The following is a 15,874-nucleotide window of genomic DNA, read 5'->3' as shown; positions in this document are numbered from 1 at the left end:
CTCTCTCATTAGCAACACATCGTATTAATCAAAGTACAAATAAATAAATAATAAATAAATAAATTTTCTGTTTATACTCCGGGACGGCCAAAGGGTCAGAGGAGTTGTAAGCAGAGTTCGGCAAATCCTCTTCAGGTGACCCGCGAAGATCTGCTGGAAAAAAATTGGTGTGAAGTGTTGTTCATTTATTTCTTATCCACAATAAAATTTTAACCGACCTTGACATCTAGGAGAATCATTTTTATTATTTCCGCGAATTTAGGAATGGGATTACTTAGAAACAATTTTCCGTTTTATTTCGATTTAGCACAAAGAAGCCACAGTTTTGCTACACCAGCCAAAATAATAAATAAATTAATTAATGGATTTAGTACTGAGCAAGGACGGATTAATTTTGGAATAATCTTGGGGTCTAAGATTGACCCCAAGATTATTCCAAAAACATATTCTTGCACGTTATGTTTCTGTATTATCTATAAAGAGAATAATTTTCATATGCCATTACCCCCGGATTCACCCCCCCCCCCTGGATTCATCCATGATCTGATCCAAGAGGGAATCTGTGAAGGCTGAATCCACCCTTGGGTCATGATTCAAGTAGAAGTCTTAACAGATGCCACCAGAGGCGGACTGAGTCAAAAATTCTTACCGGGGTAAACTTGTAGCGGCCTCATACTAGTGTTTATGGCCAAAATCACACCGCCCTCCGGACCACCGAGGTTTTCTCGGTAAGTCTTATGGCCAGTCCGCCTCTGGATGCCACACGAATGACGGCACACCCTATATACAGTACATAGTCCGACGTAGCCGTTTGTGCGTGTTTCTGCACCTTCGTGCAGAAACACACGCACAAGAGTACCGTACTTCAAGATCGCGTGACTGCTAAATACGGTTAATGACTGAATTCACTGTCAAATTAAATAATGTAAACTCCTGTGACCTAGTGATCGTACCGGAGTATATAACTAGAACACCAGTTCGCAGCAGAACGAAGGTTGCTTACCTTGATTTACTTTGCAGGATCAAGCACTAATACATATACACAAACATAACTACACTAATTTCTGGCCATTTTACAGAGAACTCTGTGTTCAAAACTGAGTACGTACAATGGTGGAGTTGAGCTAGAGTTCAGGAGCAACTCTATCTAAGCCACAAGACAGCACATGTTCACGTCCGTGTAAGATTATGTAAAGAGTACTCTGTACTAGAAAATCTGCAATGTGCGTTCGTCTAGCCCAATCGCAAAAGACAAAAAAAAAAAAAAAAAAAAAAAGGTGCCATATCAGGGCCGGCCATCCGAGAACAATTAACAACCCTAGTTTCCAGGGGGAACCTTGCTCTCCTCGCCATCTGACTGCCTAACTCAGCTAGAGAGTAAAAAAACCCATAAAAGTCCTTCGCGTCATTGACCGGATTCGAACCTGGGCCTTTTCTAGTCGCTGTGTGGGGGGGACGGTGATTATAACCACTATGCTACTGCAACAACAATCACACAAGGGTCTGTTTATCACAGGGTACAAAGCCCTATAATTCGCTTTTAAGAGCTCACTCGATTTATTGTTGGCAGACCAGGTGCTTGCATGGAGCACTATGATTCAAAAAACGCCAAGTGTAAATTTCTATTATTTATTTTCTACTTATTTCTAAAATCTTTATGTTTTCATTTATTTAATTTCTTTCTTATAACAAACATTAAACTATCCTATATTCCGCGCCCCTACTACTATACCAACAGAAATGGTATGGGGTGCTGAAAGAAGATTTCGCCAAGAGTGCCACTTTACCTCGAGCCAGCACAATCTGAACGACAGGTTAAAGTTCGGTTTTCTGAGTCAAGATTCAACCTCAATAGTAATTCTCGACGGTATTACGTCTGAAGAGAAAGCGACGAGCGATATCAGTCCTACAACATATGGGAAAAGGACAGTTTCGATGGTGGGGTGTAATGGTATGAGGAGGCATTAATGGTTGCACTTTTCTTCCTTTTTCAGGATGGAAAGTCGATTGTTCGATAATAGAGCTGGAATTAACTGTAAGACCTTTCCAGGTTACTGGTCTTCAATTGCTTTTTATGGATGATAACGCACTTCCTCATAGGGCTTAACCGGTTGATGACTTTGCGGAAAGGGAAAATATCCAGACAGAACATGTGCTGTCTGGATATTTTCCCTAGTGACGAAACAGCCAGGTTTCTTGGTTGGGCACGGTTGTTAAAGAGCCATGGGAGTGGCGTTAATGAATCTCGCGAGGTTGAGGCAGAATTTGAAATTTCTCTACTGGAATGGAGAGAGAGCTGCCTGGACATTATAGTTTCATCCAATAAAGACACGCAGTGATAACTGTGTTCTTAATAAGAAAATTTGCACCACTCAACTTATTCAGTTTCGTTCGGGTCAAGACAGCAGGTGACATTTTAAGTAAGGTGTTCAATTTCGTTCGGCCTTTGTTGAGTACATTCTTCCTCTCTGAGGAAAGAGATTTAATTTCTTTATATATGCATTGGCACCTAGAGAGCCAACATGGACCATGGGATCAGCAGTCTTGCTAGGCAGGCATACCTTTTCCATAGGAAGCCTGGAATTGGAATCCGGGGTTTCCCTGACACGATGTCCGCGCTCGGTGCAGCTGACCAGACTGCTGTATACACATATATGCATCTGTTGTTAGTTCATAATTTTCATAAATGGGAAAGTAAAACATTCAGTTGATTTCTCTCTTAATCTCATAGCAAGTTGTTATATGGGATGCTTCAGAAAGATGAATTAAATTTATTGGCTCCTGAATAATCCTGTTGGCAACATAATGGCTCGGTATAAAAGTTGTATACAGTGGAGAAACTATAAATTCTGTGTCCCTCGCGAGAAGTCCAAGCGCTCGCCGACCCTTTGCCCCTTTAGCGACAGTGGACCTTGCATTATGGTAATTTCGCTATTGGCTATATAGCATTGAGGAAGCGATCATACGCCTGCCCCTCCATTAATTCCTGTATAACCTTTTATTCATAGTATGAAATTTCTACTATTCTTAGTATGAACTCATGATTTTTTTTTTTTTTTTTCATAACATGTTTCGTTGCGTTTTTGGTGAATTTTATTAGTTATTCATTAATAGATGTCTACATAAAATTTTATTGAGATATCGATGGTAATTATACATTTCGAAAATTGTGTAACTTCCTAACTTTTGCAAACCAGTGAAAACTGTGAAATGGAACTATTTATGGTGCACTTTGAAAGGTAGCATAAATCGTGAAGGTGCAGTTAACTACCTAAGAGAAAATGAAAGTTGTATCATATTTGGCTGGAAAATATCGTGCAATGAAGTTCCACTTTAAAACTTAACGAAAACAGTTTTAGCAGCTATACTGTACACGACTGTACACAAATACATTTTGTCCCCTCGCCTAAAATACAAATAACTGTTTAATGATAATAAGGGTGTACACAAAATATTTCTGAAATCCTTCAAAGAAATTAGCGAATTCAATTTTTTTACGAAATTATTTCCTATGTACAATTTTTAAGGGGACGAATATGCATCCAAAGCCACGCCACCTAGCGGACAACATTAACATTTATTTATTTTATTTCATTGCATATTCATTGCACCGTCTCTGAACACTTTTTGTTCAATTAATGCTTTACTCTGTTCAGGTTCAGACAGGGCTTTTTAATTTTGGTCACTACAGTTGTTGAAGTAAGGTAACATCTGAACATGTGACGCATTCTTTAAAGAGTAATGCATGGATCTCGTAAGGAGCGAACAAAAAATTTCCAGACTTTACAAATCACTTGTAATTAAAATAAAAAGCACTAATTCTGACAAAACAGCCATTTGTGTATTAAATTAATCTGAATTACTGTACCTGAACTCGGGTTGTAACTGGAAGACAAATTCGTGTGTGTGGATGACAAAGAGAAATGAGCGTTATTGTAGTCATCAGACTGCGTGATCAGAAAAATCGAATCCATCAAACACCGCATTTGTCGTCATCTGACTTCAGACACTCATTTTAAGATTGATAAAACTAATACTTGCATTGTAAAACTACAAATATTCCTCACTTCTTAAAAGTTTTCAAATGTCATATTGTAATTTCTATGCTTGCATTATACAAGCATAGAAATTACAATTTTGGGTAATCGATATTCATTGGGATGAACAAATGGAACGTGCAACCCAAAGTCGATCTGCTCCGATCGCTACTTAACACCCACCCTGCACAGTGGTAATGTATTTACTCTTACAAGCTTCACAAGCACTATTGAAGATACACAAAAGCTCATAAGGGCCAGCACTTAGGGAGAGGGGGTTGAAGCGCATGCAATGCACCCGGACCTCCCAATTGCGAAGGGCTCCAAATTCCAACAGCTGGGGACCCTCAATTCTGGCAAGGAGGAATTTTCTTTGCCCGTCTTTCCTCCAACATTAATTCTTTCATCCAACCTCTTCTCCAAGCTTTAGGACGGGCCCTGAACCAATGTTCGGTATAATGTTGATTAGTAATTTTATCTTTGGCAAACAAAAATAAAAAAAAATTGGCAACTATTCATATCTGAGATGATATTAGCGTTAATTTTTCAAAGGAACTGGCTGAGCCGGCCCCTTTGAAAAAAATTAACGCCCCTCTCCCCCACAAAATGGAGACGCCTATGGGGTAACCAGTTCTCATTTAAGCAGCTTGATGCAAGGGGAACAGTAACAAAGGTCTGTTAAAATACCATTTTTTCTTCTTCTGTGTCATGCTGCCATCTGGTGGCAGCTCACTGTGATAGTGAAATAAAAATGAAAAATATCTTACATAAGGAATTTAGAAAAAGTACAATTGCATAATGTGTGCAATGGAAAGCCTGGGGAGGGGTTTACACAGGTAAGGACAGTAAGCATAAATTCCCTCCTCCATAAGAATTTGAGAAAGAGGAAAAATATTACAAAATATTATTTTTACATTACATAATACTTAAAATTATGTTACAAAATAAATGACTATTCGAATTATACATTTAATAATAATTTACATCCCATAAAAATCATTATAACGAGATTTAATGAAACATGGGGGGGGGGGGAAGGCTATAAAACAAGCGCTCGCAATAACTTTATAAATTCTAGATACATTAATTGAAATGAAAACCAACCAGTCAAAACAAATTTAATACTTTCACTTTATCTGACGTTTAATAATCCAGTTCCCTTTCTTATTTATGACTATCTGCAAGATGTTTTAGTCGAACCCGCGACCTTTGGGTCTCTCAACCCAAAGGTCGCGGGTTCGATTCCCGCCTAGGGCTTGGATTGAAGTGCTGCAGAAACCTTGGGAGGTGCATTATGGCCACAGAAGCCTATGCGCCAACAACTACCAAAAATAAATAAAATAAGATCTCTCTCCAAACTCCCTCCCTCCTTTCTCACAGGAAGGAGAAGATAGTGAACTCTCTGCCCCTCTATAATTAAAAAAATAATAATAATAATGAAAAAGGCAGCTACAGAAAACAAAAGGGTTTTATTTCCTGAATATACATTAATCACCAAAGTATTTACAATATCATAGGATCAACTGGATCCATTTAGTTCAATGTGACAAAATAATACTTTGCGGTTACATAACAATTTCAAATTTCCCACAAAATAGCAAATTTTTGATTCTTTTCCTGTGGTATGTTCATACATCACATTTAGACGATAATTCCAGCTTGGATCGCAATACACCACGGTGTCTATAAGAACATTTACGATGTCAGCTTTGCCATCCACTACGAAGTACCACAGAGAATCTTCAAGTATAGATCACGAAGGGCAATCACGGTCCAGAAATTTGTAAGCCACCATAACAAACAACGCATTGGTGAACTTTTGCGATAAAAGCAACAAATATAAAGCAACAACAATGATAAAAACTTCGTAGGTTCCTCTGTCATTGTCCAAACATCAATATCGACCATGGCACATTCTCTGATGGCGCTGAACGTGATCCTTACGAACAGAAACATAGTCACACATGTTGCACGTGTACTTTTGGACATGGGGAAGATGACTTCGTTCGTGCCTCCAATGGGTGGTCTTGCTCCAGAACTGTTTATAACACACTCGACAGGATAATGGCTGGCTACGAGCTGTACTCCGATGGTCATCTGGAAATTTGGAAAGATGCAGTTATCGGCCGTGAACGAGCGACTTATTAATAATAATTATCTAGAACAAGGGTGGCGAATCTGCTGGCTGCGGATGGGGAGAGCAGGAAAGGAGTAGTGTCACGTAACCCACCATACAGTGAGCTATAGGTTAGCCATCCCTGGTCTAGTACATTCTGCAATTTAGAAACACAGCGATGCAATAAACAATAGGCAGTAACATTTCTGTCGACGATGTCAAAGAGCGCATATATTTCATTATGAAAACATTGTGTACAGCAGCAAGAGGTACAACTATTTTTAAACAAAAGGCCATGCGAATGTCACCCTCTTCAGTTGTTGTTGTTGTTATTTGGTTTTTAGGAGCATTAGCAACTAAGGCCATATTGCTCCGGGAATATGCCGTGGTCATTCTCTGACCTTTCCGCATCCTCCGTATTTGGTGGTGACGGGCTCGAACCCCGGTCTAATCAAGAAGCGTGTGCTACGCACTGCTGCCCCTTCCCACCTGGCTACGGAGCCGCCCCCCCCTCTTCAGTGGAGTCTCCGTTGGTGTCTCAGCAAATTGTCCTTTCTAGTGCACACAAAGCCACACGTGCTACACTCATATTTTCGCAAGTCCGGATTGTGGGTCATTTCGTGACGTCTATGTGCCTTCTTGTTACAGAAAGTTTTAAGGCACACTCGACATATGTGCAGAGTCCGCAGATAAACATCACCAGGAAGGATACCTGAAAAACAATTATAAAGTGCTGAAAAAATGAAATCAATGAACTAAAAATCAATTTACTCTCTCACACATACACACGCACATATACAAAGTTCAGTTGTTCTGATTTATAATTTGTAAAGATGTTCAATATTAAAGTGGGAAAAAAAAAAAAAAGAAGGCAAAGGCATCTTATGAAAACATAACAACAAAATTAACCAAATAACTTTATTCTTGAAAACACATTTCAGAGCATCCACCGCGACCCATCCAAGTCAGCGCTAAGGCCTGAGTACACAAGCGTAGGTAATAATTCAAATAGTAAAGGGAAGTACGTACTAGGAACGAACAAACGGTTTTTGGATCCGAAATAATCGAGCACACTAGGAAGAGTAAAACTCTCCAATCGGGCAATTCAAATTTGTGCATTAGATTAACAATGAGCTGAAACCTTAAATACAGAACAAAGGAATGAGTTATAGTACATCGTTGGCCTATTGCTGAGCAAAATCTATAACACTCTTTTTTAATCCACATACTACAGTATTTGTATGAACATTGCTGGCTATGTCCAATGGGGGTGCTTGCAAAACTAAAATATGCAGCCTCCCCTTCACCACACAATCAGTTGTTTGGTTAAGGGAAGGCGCAACATTTTGCAATGAATGTCCAGTTGCGTGGGCAGTGGGTACATCTGGCATCCTACAAGCCGTAAAGAGTCATACTTTATTATAGCCAGCACCCAACTGGACAGTCAGTATTTTCAGTTGTCCAAAACCCTTTGCTCATTTCAGCACGTAACAGCAATCACAGAGTTCAGAATTCATCAACCAACTGAGCACAAGTTCAATAGTAACTGTGACATTTTCTCTGGTGTCGCAATAAGCTGTCTTTTCGGACGGAAACAAAACTACACAAAGCACATTTGTACTTCTGAAAGTCGGGCAGATGGATCCGTTCATGACGCCAATGGGCACTCTTGTTCCAGAACTGTTTGTGGCACACACGACAGGTGTAAACTGGCCGACATAATTCCTCTGTCCAGTTTCCATGGAACGCTAGAAAGAAAAAAATATATTAAATAAATTTAGAACTGTACAACTACAGTAAATACTTTTTAAACACATTAATTGCATTTTTTACATTGCTTTATTAAAGTTTATAAGTTTTCGATAAATATTTTGCTCTTGTATCACCTTTAACAGGATCGATTGGAATTGTGGCAACAGCGATTCCAGTTGTCTAAGAGTCTCACTACAGATTGACCGATATGTTTTGCCAGTCCATGGAGTACAAACCGTTCTTCCTTTCAGCAAAGTAATCGTATTCGGCAATATAATAATAATATGTTCAGAATAACAATAATGATCAGGAATCATCCGTGAGTGTGGTTAGTGAATTAGTTATACCTTATCAGACAATTTGGTAGTCGATCTTGGCACATATGGTGCATGACTGATGGTTAGTGAATTAGTTATACCTTATCAGACAATTTGGTAGTCGATCTTGGCACATATGGTGCATGACTGATATACAGACAAGCAAAAACGAATTATGAAAGTAAAATGCAGTTTATGTTACAGCTCTCAAAGTGCATTCGGCGAAATGGTCCAAACCAAGCTTCTAATACGCAGTGCTACAGTCGGGATACATTTGCATTTACATCTTCGGGTCTTCTAAACGGATCGCAGCATTGAGCTTAGCGACTTCCAACGGGGAATCATCATAGGACGCCATATTAGAAATCAGTCTGTTCGTGTCATTGTAAAATAACTTCAACAACCTTGATCAGCAGTGGCTGACGTAATCACCAAATGGAAACGTCTCGTAATTAAGAAGAAAATTACGGAAAGAGACCAGGGAGCGCTCACTAGAGCAGTAGAGAGTGTTAATGGTAAAGTGGTATATAGATCACATTACTCCTCATCGAATATTGTCAACCAGGAGTTCAGTAAGGACACAAATACTGACATTCGCACAAAGACGATACATAGGGAGAAGGGGTATCGAATTTTACGGAAGAGTTGCAGCACACAAATTGCACATCATAGCACGCAATGCACAACATCAACTTGCATGGTGCACAATCCATTGTAATGGATCCATAGAAACCACCGTACATGGTTTTTCGATGTGGTAGCTGTGTTTAGAACTAGCGGATGCCTGGGTAACGTTATTTACCAGAGATGCGCCCAACTATGAGTGCCACCGTTGTCATCGTGATTTGGGCTTGGCCTATTGGTCGTGGATCAATGAATACCATGAGGTACAGTGATATTCTGAACAATTACGCTCTTCCTACACTGATCAGTACTGTAAGGGCCCTTTTCTTTTCAGCAACATGCCATACTGCACAGTCTAGTGAATTGTTTAGAAGGCATGGAGTCGCACAAGCTTCATCGGATTGCCCAGAGTCCTAACCTTAACGCCACTCAACACCTTTGGGATAAACTGGAACGCCAGGCCAGCATGCCCGCAATCAGTAGTTGAATTGACTGATGTGTTGAAGGAGGAACAGACCAAAATAAAAATTGGTTTGGAGTCCACTGAGAAGGATATAGTGTGTAGTTAATAATATTACGGTTAACGTGCAGGTATCCAGTTACTTTTGGCAATACAGTGCATACTGTATATATAGTGACATTATATATTTGTTTTTGATGTAAAAACGTCTATAGCGGCACCTAACAATGGAATGTAACGAAAGTGTAACTGAAATGTGAGACGGAAACTACTCAATAGACGTTACATCCTAAATGATTCTAACTCAGTCATAATTGATTCGATAGAGTAAGTAGCGGGAGTGAGCATAAAATCACAATCATACTTCCTTAGTATGATTGTGACGTCATACTATTCTACAAATGGATTTCGCTAACCTCTTCCAAGCCAAGGATGTTTTCACATAAAACATCTTTCGTGCGTACAAAAATTGCTTGCAAAAGTTTAACTGATAACAAATTCAAGGTGAAGAAATGACATTATTTAAACATGAAGTATATGATACGCATAAAACGACTTGTCAACAACTATAAAATGGACTAAATATGTCCAGGTCAGCTCTCGAAGTTTATATTTCCAGAGCTGATCTGGGAAATAGAAAAAGTATGTAGTTTTTTTGTTTGCCTTTCCGCCCCATAATGGAAATTGGAAAGAATACTTTGCAAATTTATGAATTGTTGTTGAAACTTAAATTTTATAAATGGCCATCTCAAATTATATTTTCATTATTTTTTTATGAAAATCCCAAATAGGGTATTAGAACCTACACTACTTAGTAACGTGCGTAGGTTGAGAAGATAACTGTTGACATCAGACTTGAATTTCTGCAGATTCAAATTTTCAGGAAATATGTGTGAAGGGACGTTGTTCCAGAAAACGGAAGCTGAATGAATAAATCAGGAAGAAGAAAAATTGATTCTGTGAATTTGAAGTTGGACAGTAAAAGGACGCTGACTGGTTGCAGCACGCGTTCGGACTGATTTGGAAAAGAGAGTGGAGAGACTTTGTGGAGATGGATCATTAATTAACCTAACTGCTCTCTTTTGAACGGAGTCCAGAAGCCTGAGAGAGGTTATGGAGGCACCACTCCAGGTGTAGGAACAATATTTCATGGCAGGACGGATTTGAAATTTGTACAGAGTGGACAGCTGTTTGGAAAATAAGTAACGCCGAGAGAAAAAGATAAAAGCCAGTTTTTTTTTTTTTTTTTTTTTTTTCGATGCAGAGGAAGCAGTATGTGTGATGTGCTTATGCCAAGAGAGATTAGAAGTCAGGGTAATCCCTAATAGAGATCTGCGATCTTGTCTAGGAATCCTAAGTTTTATGGATTTAAATTAAGTAACTAAGTTATCTTTGCCCCACTGGAGAGTTACCAGGAGATCAGCATTTAAAAAATTGGTAGTCGATATACGAGAAGCTGAAACTGGAAGGTAGAATGCAATGGGCTATCAACAGCAAACCTATGGACAGGATTTCCAGTCAATGGAAGAATATCATTAATATAAAAGAGGAAAAAGAGTGGGAGAAAGAACTGAACAACCTTGGGAACACAAGCATTAGTGAAGAGATTAGAAGACAGAGGGCAGTCTTCCATCACCCGTAGTCAGCGGTCATGCAGAAAATTGGATAACATAACATAATATGGAAGCATAACGTAAGATGCTATGTTATGTTCCGTACTTTAACATAAGATGGAAGCTTATTTAGAAGACTTTTATGCCAAACACGAGCAAAAGCCTTTTGAAGTGCCTAAAGCAACTGCCTGAGTTTCACCAAACCTTTCTATTGAATTTGTCCATAGAGATGGGTAACAGAAGCCAGAATATCACCAGTATATCAACACTGATGGAAACCACATTGTTTCAAGAAGGTTTCAAGATAGTATAGGAATTTGCGGTAGATGAGTTTCTCCATTACTTTAAAAAGAGTAGAAGTGCAATGGGACGATGGCTGGATGAGAGGAATCTGTCACCCTTTTTAGGAACTGTCTGGATATGAGCAAATTTCCATGCAGAAGGAAAATCAGAACACAATGGAATAAGGAAGTGTAAATAGGGCGCACATGTTTTGAGAACAAGTGGAATGCCATCAGGACGTGGCACTTTCTTGCCGTCAAAATTCTTCTGATATTATTTTGACGGAAGACAGAAGGAACATTGAATGGAGTGTAATGGGAACGGTAAGAGGTGGTTTACCGAGATCATCAATACAAGTTAGAAGAAAAGTGGAATGCAAGCAGTCAGCTTTATCTTTAGTTGAGGTAGCAATGGAACTATCTGATTTTGACAGATATGGAAATAGAGATGGGCAAAAGTTGCAGCCAATAGTTTTGGCAAGAGACTAGAATGCTCTACTACCATTTGGAGAAGAAGCAAGTTTTATACTTTTAACCTTTTTAAAATCTAGTTTGGACTGATTAATAACTGCTTTACAATTGTTGCGGCTTCTTGTAAGCAGAAAATGAAATGCGAGCTTTGGTGAAGTCAGAAAATGAACCTGGACTGCAAGAACAGCACTTGCTGTTCAAGTCTTATCTTGAACAGCATTAGCATATTTATTGGAAAACCAAGGTATAGATAAAGGACGATATTTTTAAGTGGAGTGTGGAATAGAGGATTTCGACCCTACAAGAATAATTTCACTGACACGGTGTGAGCAAACATTGACATCAGAAAATTTAAAACAGTAATCCATCCAAGGAAAAGAATATAAATTAAGAAGGAAAAGAAGATAAATGAATATAAAGATTTCAGATCATCTCTTTTCGCATTCTGTAATGTCAAACAACATGAGGCTAAGAATGGCCATTCGAGGAAATCATCATAAAGTTGTGGTCTGAGGTGTGTAGAGGGCCACTCACCTCGGCCGTGTACTTGGGATTTTTGGGAGAAAAAGATCAAGAATGTTGGCTGTGTGGTGAGGACTGTCTTGTATTTTGGTAGGTAAATGAACAATCTGTGTGAGGTCATTAGAAATTGCAAAAGCTTCAACATCTCTGTGCGGAAATTTGCCTTTAGACAGAGGGTGACATTGCTAGAACACGCTTCCATCTGTCATTGTGGAAATTGACAGCTTAAATAAATTCAAGGAAGAGCTGGACAAACTTTTAGAGTAAATGGTTGTGTGAAATGAAATTTTTTTTTGGAGTGAATGGATGGGTGAAACGGGAACGGGTTTTTTTTGGTTTGTGCTATATAAGCTTGCTTTCTTGCATCATATGCCTCTACCAATGCTACTGCTAATCTCGATCAGTTGGATCCGTGCGACTAGAAAACTGAAACAGCTGGAGTTGCAAACATTAAAATTGGCAAGAAAAGTTATCTAGCTGTTAAGAATATTGGACTGGAGAAGGTCTAGTTTCGAAGAAAAGGTCAAATGAACGAGGAAGTATTTGGAAAATTTAGATCTTTTCGTAGATAAGTTTGTTCTATTAGTTTGACTATTCCTGATATATTCAATAGAAAGAAAAGGTGTGTGTGGGGGGGGGGGGTGTTGCTGTATCAAATAATGAAATTTTTGGATATGGCGTACACACGCCAAGAACATACCCAGCTACATGGCTTCGACAACCCCCCACACATACGCACTGCTCGGATTCCTTTCAGTCCCTATAGCGGAGATGGGGGAAATCCCTGGTGCCACAAAATACACTATCTGAAAGAATAGAGGCAGTGTGAGATTATACACTAGCTGATCCGGATACCTCCTAAAGAATTACCAACGGATTCGTTATGGTGGACTATTTAGCAGCCGACCTGAGAACGCCGCTTTTATAGCTGTACCCACTAAATGTAAGGAAGATTGGATCTTGTCATGATGCCCATCATAACCTCAAAACACATCAATCATACTACGCGATGGAATAGATGGGAGGGGATTTCCGAAGCTTTGCTCTGGAGACTAAACATGGTTTCCACCACTTCAAATCTCCAATAAGCAGAGTGGTGGTATTGCACCGGTTCATGAAAGTCATCTACCACCTAGCATTGCCTGGTACCACAGAGGGGTGGCATTCCCTCTGTGTGATATGGACGCCACCTCGACCCCTGCTTACGTAGGTTCTTATCTGGTTGGTTCACCTCCCGCATACTAGGTGCCGCATTTCAGGACTTCAACACGGGGGTTATACCAAGGGTTACTAACAGTCCCACCATTTATTTGTTATTTAATAAATAACTGATAAATAATTATTTATTTATTATTTATATTTGAGAAAAATCTATAACGCAGTTAAAAGATTTTGTAATTTATAATCAACTATTAATCACACCAAAAACTATATTTTCTTGGAATACACTTTGGGAGCACCACATTAATAAAAGCATATGTTTAGAATGCTACTTCATCCTCTCAATGTTCGTTGGTCAGAAACAATTTGGATGAAAAAACCGTTAATGTCATTATGTTATGTTAAATTTAACATATAAAGAGTTTTACTGATCAAAATATGAAGTACTGCTTAATTACTCCTCATATCAATGTAATTATTTTAAGATTTACTCCTTTTTATACAGTTTGTACAAATTGTATAAAAAGGAGTAAAAAGTCTGTTTCAGTTTTAGATCTCATATTACCTAAGCATGGAGAAATTCTCATTTTCCCGCGTTAACAAAAATATAAAATAAATAAGTCCCATATTTTAGTACTTAAAACTCAATTTGTTCCAGTTGTGGCCATTAGCATCTCGTCGCCCCAGCCCAGAAGGGGGTGAGAGTGAAAAAAAAAAAAAAAAACCCCTTTATAGCCAGTTCCTCCAGCTGCAGATTGAATCCAACTTTAGATTAAAAAATATAAAACAAAAACATAAAGATCCAACTTTTTTTTTGTGAGTATGTGAGTAGATAAACATTGAACCTTGGAGTAGTGGGACGAAACTCGGGGTGCAAGTACAGAATATCTTCCTGGGATTATTAGGGATATGTATATATATATTTATTTATTTATTATTATTTTTTTTTTTTTTTACTCTGAGTTCCCCAAAAAACTCACCTCCTTCTTACAAGAAAGCGTTCTCCTTTCCCGATTATCCAGAAAAAGAGAGGTGCACTTTCTTGTAAGAAACTCAGAGAACCATTCTGGATTTCATAGTGGTAATTTCAATTTTTGTGGCACCTTGCAAAAATTAAAAACGAGGCCCCACATATTTCACTAAATATATAAATATGAATTGTTTCGTGCACCCACTCTTTACAGAAAATGAGGAAATTATTCAATTCAAAGAAGATTACCTCCTCCTTTCTCAGGGAAATTTCAGTTGAGCAGAACATCAAGTAACATATAAGCAAAAGCATGCTTTGTGATGCAATAAACAATTTAACTATTGGTCATCTTATTTATGCATTGCTTCTGTATGTACGCTATCATACCAAAAGTCATGGAAGACATGATCTGATTGGAGGAATTTTTATGGGCCTTTTTCACAACGTGGCTGAGTTAGTCGGTCTCAAGGGAGGGTTGCATGATTGTTTCTCCCGGAAACGCGGGTACCGCGTTTCCGGGAGAATTTACAGACAGTATACACGGAGCAATATGGCCTTAGTTGCCGATGCGCTAAAAGAAAAAAAAAAAAAGTACATTAACTGTGCAGTTTACAATTAATTTTCTACTTTTATTCAGAAAATTTTCAAGTTATCTAACGTAAACCTTAATTCTATAAGCACATAAAATTAATTATGTTAAAAATTAAACATTTAAAAATGAAATATCTCTCTTTTAAATCTGATTAAATAATACGTACACTGTGCACATAAGAACGGGAAAAACATGTTACAAGTGTGTTCCACATAGAATACCGTGGTACGTACGTAATTTTGGATGTACGTAATTACTAATCTTTGGCATGTCATGTGAATGCTTTTAATAAGTCACGTGAAAACCTTTGCACAATCCAGTACGTACATAAAAGCGTCCTAGTCGGGCATCATCAGTGCTGAACTATTCAGGAGGATAACGTAGGGGCTGTCGGTGGCATTTCCTCTGGTGTCGCAACAAGCTGTCTTTTCTGGCGGAAATAAAAGTACAAGAAGCACACTTGTACATCTGAAAGCCAGGCAGGTGAGTCCGCTCGTGACGCCCGAACGCACTTCTGTTCCAGAACTGTTTATGGCACACACGGCACGTGTATACCGGGCGGTGCAGGCCCATGGCCCAGTTTCCATAGAATGCTATAAAGAAAAAAAAAAGCATATTAAATAAGAAATAGGATGTGTAGTGAGAGCACACTCAACACCTTTGAAATCAGTTTTATTGCACTCTTTACATTACTCATTTAAAATTTGACAATCTATCAAGCGTCTTTGAGATTAACCTTGAACTGTAGAATTCATTTGGACATTAGAAGCTGGATTTACATTAACAACGACCCAAGTTCTTGCTTGTGAATCTGGATGTTGGATGGTGGTCAGTTTTATTTTATTATTACACTACCAGCAATCCATGTAGTCCAAACAGTTCACCCTACAGCAACGTAATCGTGGTACTTGCTGGATAATAAAGTTCGTAAAGACACTGGGCAATGAGGTTCCCATGA

General features: G+C 38.7%; 1 protein-coding gene across 1 annotated transcript; it reads right to left on the bottom strand.

Annotated features, from left to right (window-relative positions):
* Positions 1 to 7,209: 7,209 nt before the first annotated feature.
* LOC150075873 (uncharacterized) lies at positions 7,210 to 15,213 on the bottom strand. Its single transcript, XM_090387841.1, has 2 exons — positions 15,083 to 15,213; positions 7,210 to 7,901 (listed from the first exon to the last, which is right to left on the bottom strand). The coding sequence occupies exons 1-2, from the start codon at positions 15,128 to 15,130 to the stop codon at positions 7,629 to 7,631; spliced, it is 321 nt and encodes a 106-aa protein (XP_090243967.1). The 5' UTR covers positions 15,131 to 15,213; the 3' UTR covers positions 7,210 to 7,628.
* Positions 15,214 to 15,874: the final 661 nt, after the last annotated feature.

This window comes from Mastigoproctus giganteus, chromosome 13 (assembly GCF_048544385.1).
Source record: "Mastigoproctus giganteus isolate SK-2022 chromosome 13, ASM4854438v1, whole genome shotgun sequence".
In the NCBI taxonomy this organism is placed as follows: domain Eukaryota; kingdom Metazoa; phylum Arthropoda; class Arachnida; order Uropygi; family Thelyphonidae; genus Mastigoproctus; species Mastigoproctus giganteus.
Note: the sequence above shows the minus strand (reverse complement) of the source record. Positions and strands in the feature narration are given on the sequence as shown.

Bases quoted from the DNA above. Each gene is read 5' to 3' on its own strand.
- LOC150075873 (XM_090387841.1), bottom strand. From the start codon at position 15,130: ATGTGGAACACACTTGTAACATGTTTTTCCCGTTCTTATGTGCACAGT. The intron at 7,902-15,082 runs GTACGTATTATT...TTTTCTTTCTAG, and splicing joins CCCGTTCTTATGTGCACAGT to CGTTCCATGGAAACTGGACA.